Source organism: Lycium ferocissimum, chromosome 6 (genome assembly GCF_029784015.1).
Source record: "Lycium ferocissimum isolate CSIRO_LF1 chromosome 6, AGI_CSIRO_Lferr_CH_V1, whole genome shotgun sequence".
NCBI classification, from domain to species: domain Eukaryota; kingdom Viridiplantae; phylum Streptophyta; class Magnoliopsida; order Solanales; family Solanaceae; genus Lycium; species Lycium ferocissimum.
The window spans coordinates 60,798,098-60,809,433 of record NC_081347.1 but is presented as its reverse complement, the minus strand read 5'-3'; the positions used below and the strand labels follow the sequence as shown (position 1 = coordinate 60,809,433).

Here is an 11,336-nt window from a genome sequence, read left to right as displayed (position 1 = left end):
ATGGGTTTCTATAATAACCTCAAGTTAATATACAATAATAACTGGGTTCACAGTCAAATATTTATAATTAATTTAGTGAATATTCTAATACATATACAGGATTGAGCAAAAGTTATTGGGTTCCTGTGAACCAGCATGTATCACTCTAGATCAGCCACTGATTGTATGCATACGTGGACTCTGTTTAATATATAGGACAGTAATTTGTTTTCAGTTTGGTGATATCTTCCTGCTTCCTTGATAGTTTTTCGTATCAAATGATGCACACCTCCTGTTTAAGTAAAGAAATGGCACACCTCTATGCTTGTTTGGCTTTCTTAGGCGTCTTATCTTTGCCCTGTAAATCTGTAAACATTCGTTTTGGTTTTAATTGCATATTTTTCTGGACTCCAGATGGACGAGGTGCTGGCGTCAGTTGCAGAGACGATCAAGAACTTTGCTGTGATTACCTGGTAGAGACATCACGGAGGTCCCTGATTTTAACACAATGTACGAGCTGTACGGTGCATCCACCGTCATGTTCTTCTTCAGGAACAAGCACATTATGATTGATCTTGGTACTGGGAACAATAACAAGATAAACTGGGCGCTTAAGGATAAGCAGGAGTTCATCGACATTGTTGAGACGTGGCGCGACAAAGGGTCGTGGCTTAGTTATTGCACCAAAAGATTACGAAGTACAGATACTAAGCATCTATATATGCTGTATTTGGTTGCTGGAATATGATGTACTTAATGATAAAGCTGTATGATTTAAGAACTGATGGAACAATATCTAATTGGACTCTAATAATTTGATCAAGTGTGATTATGAGAAGATTGTTGATGAGGCTTGGTTGAAAAATAAAAAGCTGATTCATGATGGCCTACCTTTTTTCCTCTGTTAATTATTGAGTTTTGATGGATATCTGGACATTGTTTAGCACTTCCATAATCAAAATCTACCTACTGAAGCATCATGCATGATGCAACTAGTTCACACACATCAGGCATTATGGCTCCAATATTTCACGCACTGCAAACCACTGTGAGCTCCTTAAACAGTCTTGTGCTGTTCCCATGAAGAAAAGTCAAAAACAAAATATTATGACCACACACTTATTGAGGCGTTAGTCCCACAAGACTTTAGTTCTGATCACTTAGGAGAATTTAGGAATTGATTCTACTACTAATTTTAAGTGAGCCTAGTGGTTTTTTTATCCAGGCGTTAGTCCCGCGATAGATAATTCAAAAGGTAAAGCTTATATGGGGCTGAGCCTGTCAACCGGTTTGGACCAGACCGGTAACCGGTTAGAAAACCGACCGGTTTCCGGTCTAAAAATAGGAACCGGCCACCGGTTTCGGTTTAACAGGTTCCGGTTTACCGGTTTCAAATTAGAAACCGGACCGTTCTGGTCCAAAACCTTATTTTTTTTAATTTTTGTATAGTGTGTATATATATATATATATATATATATATTATAGTATATTGTAGGTATATTTACATATGTTATATAAGTTTATAAGTAAAGTTTATATATTTACTGACTAGCAACATATACGTATATATATATATTAAGTTATATGCTTAAGTTATACTACATATACCTAAAATATACTATATTACTATATGATATAAGAGCAAATGTGAGGACTTTTGTAGTCCTCACAATAATTTCCCAATTTTTTAAAAACTTTTTAATTAATTACTTTTATGTCCTAATCTTATTTATTTAAGTCAATTTTTTTTTTTGTTTTTAAAGTCTACTTTTCAAAAGCTATCGAACCTGGGGACTTTTGTAGTCCTCACAATAATTTTCAAATTTTTTTAAAACTTTTTAATTAATTACTTTTAGGTCCTAATCTTATTTATTTAAGTCAATTTTTTTTGTTTTTGTTTTTAAAGTCTACTTTTCAAAAGCTATCAAACCTCCTACCTCATTTTTCACGTTCTTTGATTTTCTGATTGGTGCTCGATATCCGCATTTGAGCCCAATTAATCCAGATAATTCGCACTGCATCGCGCCTATTCGGGGGAGCGCTTCCTCCAAAGATTTTTTTCCATATCCATGCTCGAACCCCTAATCCCCCGATTAAGAGAGGAGCAACTCCATCCGTCGCACAAGTTAAATTATGTATTTGTCTTAAAAGTTCATTAACTATGTATAGATTATTTATTTAGAACTAAATAACTTAAAATTAGGATACATAAGTTATAATGTCAAATTTGGTTCCAAATTTGATTTGAATTAAATAATTTCATCAAAATGGAAGTTAAAATATTAAAGGAGTGGAATGAAAATTTTGCTTTCATATAACTACCCACTTGTGGGACTACAATGGGTATATGGTGGTTGTTGTTGTTGTTGTTGTACACTTGTACTAACACAAATTATATTTCTTTAGTTAAAATATCTACTTTTATATCTTGAGTTTGGGCCCGGGCTTAGCACGGGCTTCACATAACTAGTATATATATATATATATATATATATATATATATATATATATATATACATATACATATGTTATATAAGTTTATAAGTAAAGTTTATATATTTACCGACTAACAACATATATATATATATATATACACACATTAAGTTATATGCTTAAGTTATACTACATATACCTAAAATATACTAAAAATATACTATATATATATATATATATATATATATGTTTAAGTTATAAGTATATATATATATTTACATATGTTATATAAGTTTATAAGTAAAGTTTATATATTTACATATACCTAAAATATACTAAAAATATACTTATATATATATGTTTAAGTTATATGTATTATAACTTAAGTTATTTATAACTTAAGTTTTTCCTAAGTTTATAAATTCCTATTTTATAAATTAAGTATATTTATATTATAAGTATATTCTTAGTATATTTTAGTTATTTTTCAAGTATATAACTTTCTAATTTTTAATTTAGGTAGATGTATATTATAAGTATATTCTTAGTATATTTTAGGTATATTCCTAACTTAATATAAGTAAAAATATGAACACAAGTAAATAGAAGAAAGCTCAATGAGTCATATATTTTATTCATTCATGGATGACATTTATTTGCAAGCTGTAGTTTTTTTTAACTTGCAAATAATATATGAGTTGCAAAGAAATAGTAGAATAATAAAATAAAAAATTGTCAATCATTTGGTTAATATCCGCCATATCATATTCGGTCATGGAGATATCTTCAAAATCTTCCATTTGGTCCGCTCCACTTGCTATTAAATCTTCAATCTCTTCCTCTTCGCCTTCCACCGCTTTTAAGTTTTGGTTGCATCGCTCCGATCTAATCCAATCGCGAATGCACACCAGTACTTGCAAGCTAAATCGGGATAATGAGTGTCTGTGATCTCCAATTTGTTGTCTTCCTCGGCTAAATGCACTCTCCGAAGCCACGGTTGATATTTGAACCGTAAGGATATCTCGAGCCATTCTTGAAAGTATCGGATGACTCGCCTTGTATTTCTTCCACCATGCTAAGACGTCCAAATCATCTAGTTGGTTGATATCCACATTTGGCTGCATCAAATAAAAGTGATATTCATCAAAGTTTGCATTATGAGAAGGAGTTGGATGTGAATGTAAAACTTTTAAATGCGACAAGCCCTTTTTGCTACTTTGAGAAGTAGTAAGGCGTGAAGCAATGGGTGTAGCAATTTCTTCCAAATTAGAATAATGACTAAAAAAATTTCTAGACTCAGCATCAATCGCGAGCTCGGCGTCAATTAAAGATGGTTCAACATCCTTTTCAATTTCTAAAAAGGTATAAATTTGATTAACCAATGCTCTAGTATAAGACATTTTTAAACAAGGATTTAAAAGAGAACCCAATATAAATAAAGTTGGGATGAAAAAAAATACTTCTTAAATTTTGTTGTCATATTAAAAATAGCCGCTTGATAACCGGATTTATTTTTATAGCCTTGTAAAACTCTAGCTATTTCCGCTAAGTAGGCTAAAATTTCGGTTACCATGGGATAGAATTGTCCAGAAAAAGCAAGAATTGCATTATAAAAATTTTGTAAGAGTTCAACACATTCCTTAACATTTTCCCAATCGGTAATATTTAACCAACCATCACTATTCGTATTAAAATGGTTGTGAACTTGTTGTATGGGAATCCTATAATCATATGCTTGTTGTAACATAATGTAAGTGTAGTTCCACCTAGTGTCAACTTCTACTTGAATTTTACTAGGTCTAAGGCTATTTTCCACACAAGAATTCTTAAAATCTCTCAGTTTTGCTCTATTAGCATTACAAAAAAGAAACGCAACCGCATTTCTAACTTTTTGAATAGAATCTTCAAAACACTCAAGACCATCTTTAACAATCATGTTTAAAATGTGACAACTACATCTCACATGAAAAATATATTTTAGCGGAGGGTTTAATTCCCTTTTTAAAAGACCAATCGCCTTTGTATTATTAGAAGCATTATCTAAAGCAGTACAAAGTGTTTTTCTATAAATGTTAAAAAATCTCATAATAGTAGACATTGAATCCGCTAAAAAAATTTCACTACTACCGGCACCACGTCTAAATCTCTTCACCATTATTAAATAGAATTAATTTAAATCACAAGAAAATAAATTGTAACAAATTAAATTGCTAGAATTAAATTGCGTAAATTAAATAGCAAAAAATAAAGATAGAGTTGGAACGAAGGTACCAAATTACCGGACTAATTTCCAACAAAGTGAAAGCGGCTAGAATTGCAAATCCACCAAAGCTACTTCAGATTGTTGCAAAATCACCAACTCCACCAAAAATATTATAATTGTAAAATTAATAATTGAAACTAGAATAAAACTTTATAATATTTAATTGAGAGAAATTTAAAGTGGCTAATTGTTGCAAAGTAACTATAATTGAGAGAAAGAGGAGTGAATTGGTGTGGATTAAAATGGAAATGGAGAGGGATTTATATAGGGGTGGGGATGGGTAAAAGTGTTAAAAAAAAAAAAAAAGTTTGGAGGGGTTGGGGGGCCAAAAGGGGAGTTTGGAACCGTTTGCCAACGACCATTTTTGCAAATGGACCGTTGGCCAACGGTCTAGCCCATATACCCAACGGCAACATTTTAAAAATAATAATAATAATAATAATAATTTAATTTTGACCAGTTTAACCGGTCCGCTTCCGATCCCAAAAAATTGAAACCGGACCGGTATGTATTAAACGGTTAACCGGAATTGGTAAACCGGTTCCACCGGTTCCGATTCCAGTTTGAACCGGTAAACCCAAACCTGTTGACAGGCTTATATGGGGCTGATCAAGGCGGTAGTTTTCCTGAAACGTTAATACCTATGATTAATTGGAGACTTTAGAAAATGATTTTACTGTTAGCATTGAGGAAGTTTAATCACTATTTCATTTGTATGGAGTCAGCATGACCTAGCCAATCAAATTCTTCATTGAGAATGATCAACCTTATAACGTTTCGCTCAACATTCTTTTAAGAATTCTTTTTAGTAGTTATAAATCTGCAAAAGGTAGAAAAATGGGCTCCATAAGGGGGAAGGGGAGAGGGGCGGGGGCGAGGGTGTTGATTTTTTGGGGTCACTTAACAATTTTCTTTAAAAATACTCCGCTTCAAAAAAATTGCTAGGCAAAGGTTTTGTTGTTCATCAAGCATAAGTTGTGGACATAAATTAGTTTAATGAACCTGCTTAATTAACCACAAGTTATGCCTTATAAGAAGAAGTTAGAACTTTTGTCTATAGGCAACAAATGGAAGCTTTTGTTGCTCGTAAGGCATAAGTTTTAGCTTTTCATGTAAAGCATGAAGTTTTTTTGTGATATTTCAATATAATGACCGCTTAACCGACTATGTTCTCTTCTTTAGAGGCAAAAGCTAGAGGTTATGACTGATGGACAATATAAATTCTTCCCAACGAATTTTTTCAAGCTAAGATCATTTTTTAAAGATTTTGCTAAGCAGGAACAAAAAATTTAAGACCGGCCACTTTTGAGACACCACGCATCACTTCCTGCATCCTATATGCATTTATGCAATTAAAATGATATTTCAATTCCGTCCTAGTCACAGATTTCTTGTGTTACTTTTTTTACAAATTTTTTAAACTATAGAAAAAGAATTTGTTGATTTTACTTCCAAGAGAGAAGAAATAAAGAAAAAGAAACCGGTACTCAATTTCATAACAAAACCTCTGAGACTAAAAAGCTCAACAATTTTATCAATCACACTTCCTTCTTTCTTAGGAATTTAAACAATGGAGTAATAATACTACCGTAGTCTCACGACACACCTAAATGCTCACCACACTTCACAAAAAAGATCCCATTTGATTTTCTCCAATTCACTCAAACAACTCCTCAATCTTTCTCCATTTTCTTCAACACCCACTCTTCAAAAACACATTCGTTCTCCATTTTCTTCAACACCCACTTTCCAAAAACACATAAATTATCCTCCCTCATAAATTTGTAAAAGCAAGCACTTTTGATCTGCATAAAATATTTAACAAACTCCGTCTATTAAATTTGATGGAAACTATGAAAAAAATATTTAATAGAAAATACTATGAAAGTTTTATCCCATTTTAGAAACCGAAACACTTTTTTTTATATTGTATTAGGCACCAAAAAAACAAATCATAAATAACAGAATTTGCACCTAAACAACTGTACCGGACTTTAGAAAGAAACAAAATAGCGGAAACTACAAAAACTCTACCTTCAAATATGAATTCCCGCTAAATCTTCTTTTTTTTCATAGTACGCGTCTAATTTAACAGTCAAAGTTCGTTAAATATATATTTGATGGAGGCAAACTTTAAGGACCAAAACTGCTCAAACCATATATAAGGTACTAATTTGAACCTACCCCAAACATAAGGGGCCATTTCTGTTATTTTCTTGTTCAATTCACGACCAAACCAGCTGACCAATTTCACTTTCTTGTTTGTAGGAATTTATAAACAATGGAGTAATACTCCCATTACACACCTATTGCACCTAAAAAACTATATCAGACTTTAGAAAGAGATCAAAAATAGCAGAAACTATAAAAATTCTACCTTCAAATATGAGTTCTAGCTAAATCTTTTTTCATAGTACTCGTTTAATCTAATATACAAAGTTCGTTAAATAGCATTTGAAAGGTCCAAAACTACAGAAAGCATATTTAAAGGACTACTTTGAACCCACCATAAACATAAGGGGGCATTTTTGTTATTTTCTTGTTCAACTCACTACCAAACCAACACCAATTTCAGTTTCTTGTTTGTAGGAATTTAAACAACACACCTAAACAGGCGCCACCCTTCCGCAAAAAAACATTCAATGGCTGCTCTGTATAGAATCAAAAGATCCCATTTCATTTTCTTCAATTCATTCAAACTACTCCTCAACATATGCACTCAAAACAACACTCTAATTCAAACCCCTTCTACAAAAAAACACAATCTTTATCTATTTTCTTCAACACCCACTGCTCAAAAACACAATCTTTCTCCATTTTCTTCAAGAACTTGCCAAAAATACAATCTTTATCCATTTTCTTCAACACCCACTTCCCAAAAACACAATCTTTCTCCATTTTCTTCAAGAACTTGCCAAAAATACAATCTTTATCCATTTTTTTCAACACCCACTTTCCAAAAACACATTTTTTTCTCCATTTTCATCAACACCCACTTTCCAAAGACACATAAATTCCCTTCCACCAATCTCTCTAGAAGAATCAAGAATCATTGATAAACTTATACACATATTCACTAAACCACTTAATAGATCAAAAAATCAAGAACTTGATGAATGAGGTTCAAAGATTACACCTTTAATTGTTGAAATTGTTATTAGAAAGCTTAAAAGTTGGAGCATAGCCCATTTGTTCTTTAATTGGGCTTCAAATAAAAAAGGGTATAGTCATAATTGTCATACTTTTAACTTAATGGTTGAGTGTTTTTCAGGTGCTCGACAAATTGACTCAATGCGAGTTTTGGTTAATGATGTAGTTAAATTTCAGTGTTATTTTACTCCACGTGCTTTAGGTTTCTTTAGTAATTTAAAGTTGGTTAAGGAAGCTAACGAGTTGTTTGATCATATGAAAAAATCGGGTCTTTGTGTTCCGAATAGTTTTACATATAATTGCTTGTTAGATGCTATATCTAAGGTTGGTGATTGTTGTTTCATTGAGTTGAGATTAAAGGAGATGTGTAGCTATGGTTGGGAGCTCGATAAGTATGCTTTTACGCCGTTTTTGCAGTGTCATTGCAATGCCGGGAATTTTGAAAACGCGTTGGTTGTTTTTAATGAGATGCACGAAAAGGGATTAGTCGATGCACATGTTTTGTCGATCTTGTTGGTTTCTTTTAGCAAGTGGGGTAAGGTAGATAAGGCATTTGAGTTGGCTGAGAGGATAGAAGATCTTAACATTAGGTTAAATGAGAAGACATGTTTTGTTTTGATTCACGATTTTGTGAGGGAAGGTAGAATACATAAAGCGTTGTAAATGTTGGATAAAATGAGGAAAATGGGTTTTGTGCTGGACATTTCTGTTTATGGCGTGCTACTAGAAGAGTTGTGTAAGAATAAGGAGATAGAGAAAGCTATGCAGCTGTACGAGGATATGAATGATTCGGGAATCTGTCCTAATATTAAAATACTTATATATGACCTTATATCTTGCGTGCGTGATGAAAGAGATATGATTCGAATAGTTGAGGATAGGTACGAGAGTCTTGATCTGAAAGCTAGGCTGATTTTATATATTTCTATGCTGAAAGGACTAGATAACAATGGTTCAACTGATAAGGCATACCATCTACTTTGTGCATCAACGGGTCTTGAATCTGCTGGTGATTTTAATGAGGGCAGTCTTTTTTTCATGAAGGAACTTGCTTGTCCTGATACCGTTTCTTTCAAATTAGTTGTTGATGGTTTGTGTTGGGCGGATAGGTTGGAAACGGCTCTCGGATTGTTTAGAGATATGGACCGTATTAGTTGTAAATGCAGTGTGCTACTTTACAATAATTTAATTGATTCTTTGAGCAGGTCCGGTAGATTTGATGAATGTTTTGAGCTTTTGAATGAGGTGAAACAATCAGAATTTCAGCCAACACATTACACATACAACTCAATTTTTGGATGTTTATGTGAGCAAGGGGATGATAAAGGCACCCTTGCTATGGTGAGGGAGATGAGTGTGCATGGTCATCAACCTTGGATAAAATATTACACACTATTCATGAAGAAACTTTGCAAAGATGGGCGAGCAGCCAAAGCTTCTAACTTTCTTGCTGACATGGTTCAAGAAGGATTTCTCCCTGATGTAGTTGGTTATTCGGTGAATCTCTAACCCTAAATCACCACTGAAGCAGTACTGAAGGTTTACATGGAAGAAGAAAGAAAGAGATTCATTCAACAGAGAAATGAGAATTACTCGTATACAATGAGTAAGTGCTGATGTTTATCATCCTAGTCTACAGCTGTCAAAATAACAAACTAACCGACTAATGTAACTAACAGTGTAAAATTACTATTTTACCCCTAAGCTACTTCTCTTATGTAACTCCTATTTTATTACTCCTCCTCAAGCTGGAGGGTGTAAAGATATTTAACACTCCAAGCTTGCTAACTAGAAACTCATGCTGTGTTCTTGGCAAGCCTTTAGTCATTATGTCTACTAACTGATTCCTTGAACTGACATGCTTGGTTGCAATCATCCCTTCTTCTACCTAATGAAATGGGAATCAATTTCGATATGTTTAGTCCTCTCATGGAAGACCGGATTTGCTGCAATTTGCAATACAGCTTTACTGTCATTGTACACCATAACTGGTTGATCCACTGCACTTCCCAGTTCCTTTAACAAAGCTGTTAACCACACTACTCCAGACATTGCATTTGCCATGCTCCGATACTCTGCTTTTGCTGGACTCCCACATTTTGCTTTTTGGACTTCCAGGAAACTAAAGAATCTCCATGTTTGACAAGTAAACCTGAGACTGACTTCCTGGTTTTGAGATGGGTTTCCTTGCGGGTGTGTCCACTTGTTTTCCAGTTCAAGTTCTGGTTCCAATTTCAGAAAGTTCATAATCTTATTGCCACTACTTAGCATACACCGGTTAATAGGTTAAATGGTTCATTTTTCTGAACTTCAGATGAGTTAGGTTCTTCATGCAAAGAAGCCAGGGACTGGCAGTGTAGGGTTCGGCTAAGCCTGCTTTTCCTAGCTCTAATTTATGAGACATTCCTGTCAAAGGAGTCCCCAGTGGAAGGTGTTGGGACAAGAGGCCCAGTCTACATCACAGAACACAGTTAATGTATTTGACACTGAACTCAAGTCAAAGAAAATTCCCAAAACTGGTTCTCTTTTGATGCATTTCATTACAGTGTGATTTCTTAGGTTATGTAAATTGGCTAAGAGTATGCACTGAGTAAGTAATGTCAGGTCTGGTTAAGGTCAGTATAGCATCTTTCCAATTAACTTCTGATACTGTCCCTTGTCTTCGAAGGCTTCATCATCTGTGTTGTGTGTCACATGTTCACCATCTTTATTTTGTGTATAGAGTCCAGCTGTTGAGTGGTTAGTTTCACATTATGCTCCAATGGTGTCCAAGCTGGTTTGGCTGAGCTTAGTCCCAATTCTGATATAATTTCTAAGGCATATTTTCTCTGATTCACTAAAATCCCCTTTGATGATCTACTAAATTCCATCCCAAGGAAAAATTTCAATGCACCAAGGTCTTTGATCTTGAAGCCTAGATGGAGTGATGCTTTAGTTTCCTCAATAAGCTGTAAACTGCTGCCTGTAACTAGCATATCATCTACATAAATCAAAATCACTGTAGTATCATTGCCTTGCTTCCTTATGAACAGAGAATGATCTAAGCTACTTTGTAGAAAACCAGATTGAACCAATGCTTCTGATAGTTTAAGATTCGATTGCCTCCTAGCTTGTTTCAACCCATGAAGGGATTTAACAAGTCTGCAAACAACCTTACCAAACTCCCTCTGACTTGTTAAACCCTGAGGAACATCCATGTAGACTTCATCATGTAAGTCCCCTTGGAGAAAAGCATTATATACATCTAATTGATGAGTGGGCCAGTTATGTTGAACGGCTAAGGACAAAATGGGGCCTCGACAAGTTATCTTGACTACGTGGACTAAATGTCCTTCTGCCGCATAGTCAAGTCCTCTTTTCGATTGTAACCTCGTCTCTAATCAACAACCTCTCAATATCACCATTTGCCTTAAGCTTCACTTTACAAACCCACCCCTTTTTGGCAACCTTTTTGGGGAAAAGGGAAAAATTCCCAAAAATTATCCCGGGGGTTGCACTCGCCCCCGCCCTT

At 34.1% G+C, this 11,336-nt stretch overlaps 2 protein-coding genes and 1 pseudogene across 2 annotated transcripts; all 3 read left to right on the top strand.

The window, feature by feature from the left end:
* Nucleotides 1–393: 393 nt before the first annotated feature.
* LOC132060865 (thioredoxin-like protein YLS8) lies at nucleotides 394–805 on the top strand (annotated as a pseudogene).
* Nucleotides 806–7,927: 7,122 nt separating this feature from the next.
* LOC132059934 (putative pentatricopeptide repeat-containing protein At5g08310, mitochondrial) lies at nucleotides 7,928–8,488 on the top strand. The gene has a single exon (XM_059452777.1). It carries the CDS (start codon nucleotides 7,928–7,930, stop codon nucleotides 8,486–8,488), a length of 561 nt encoding a protein of 186 aa, XP_059308760.1.
* Nucleotides 8,489–9,334, top strand: LOC132061468 (putative pentatricopeptide repeat-containing protein At5g08310, mitochondrial). Its single transcript, XM_059454282.1, has one exon. The coding sequence runs from the start codon at nucleotides 8,489–8,491 to the stop codon at nucleotides 9,332–9,334; it is 846 nt and encodes a 281-aa protein (XP_059310265.1).
* Nucleotides 9,335–11,336: the final 2,002 nt, after the last annotated feature.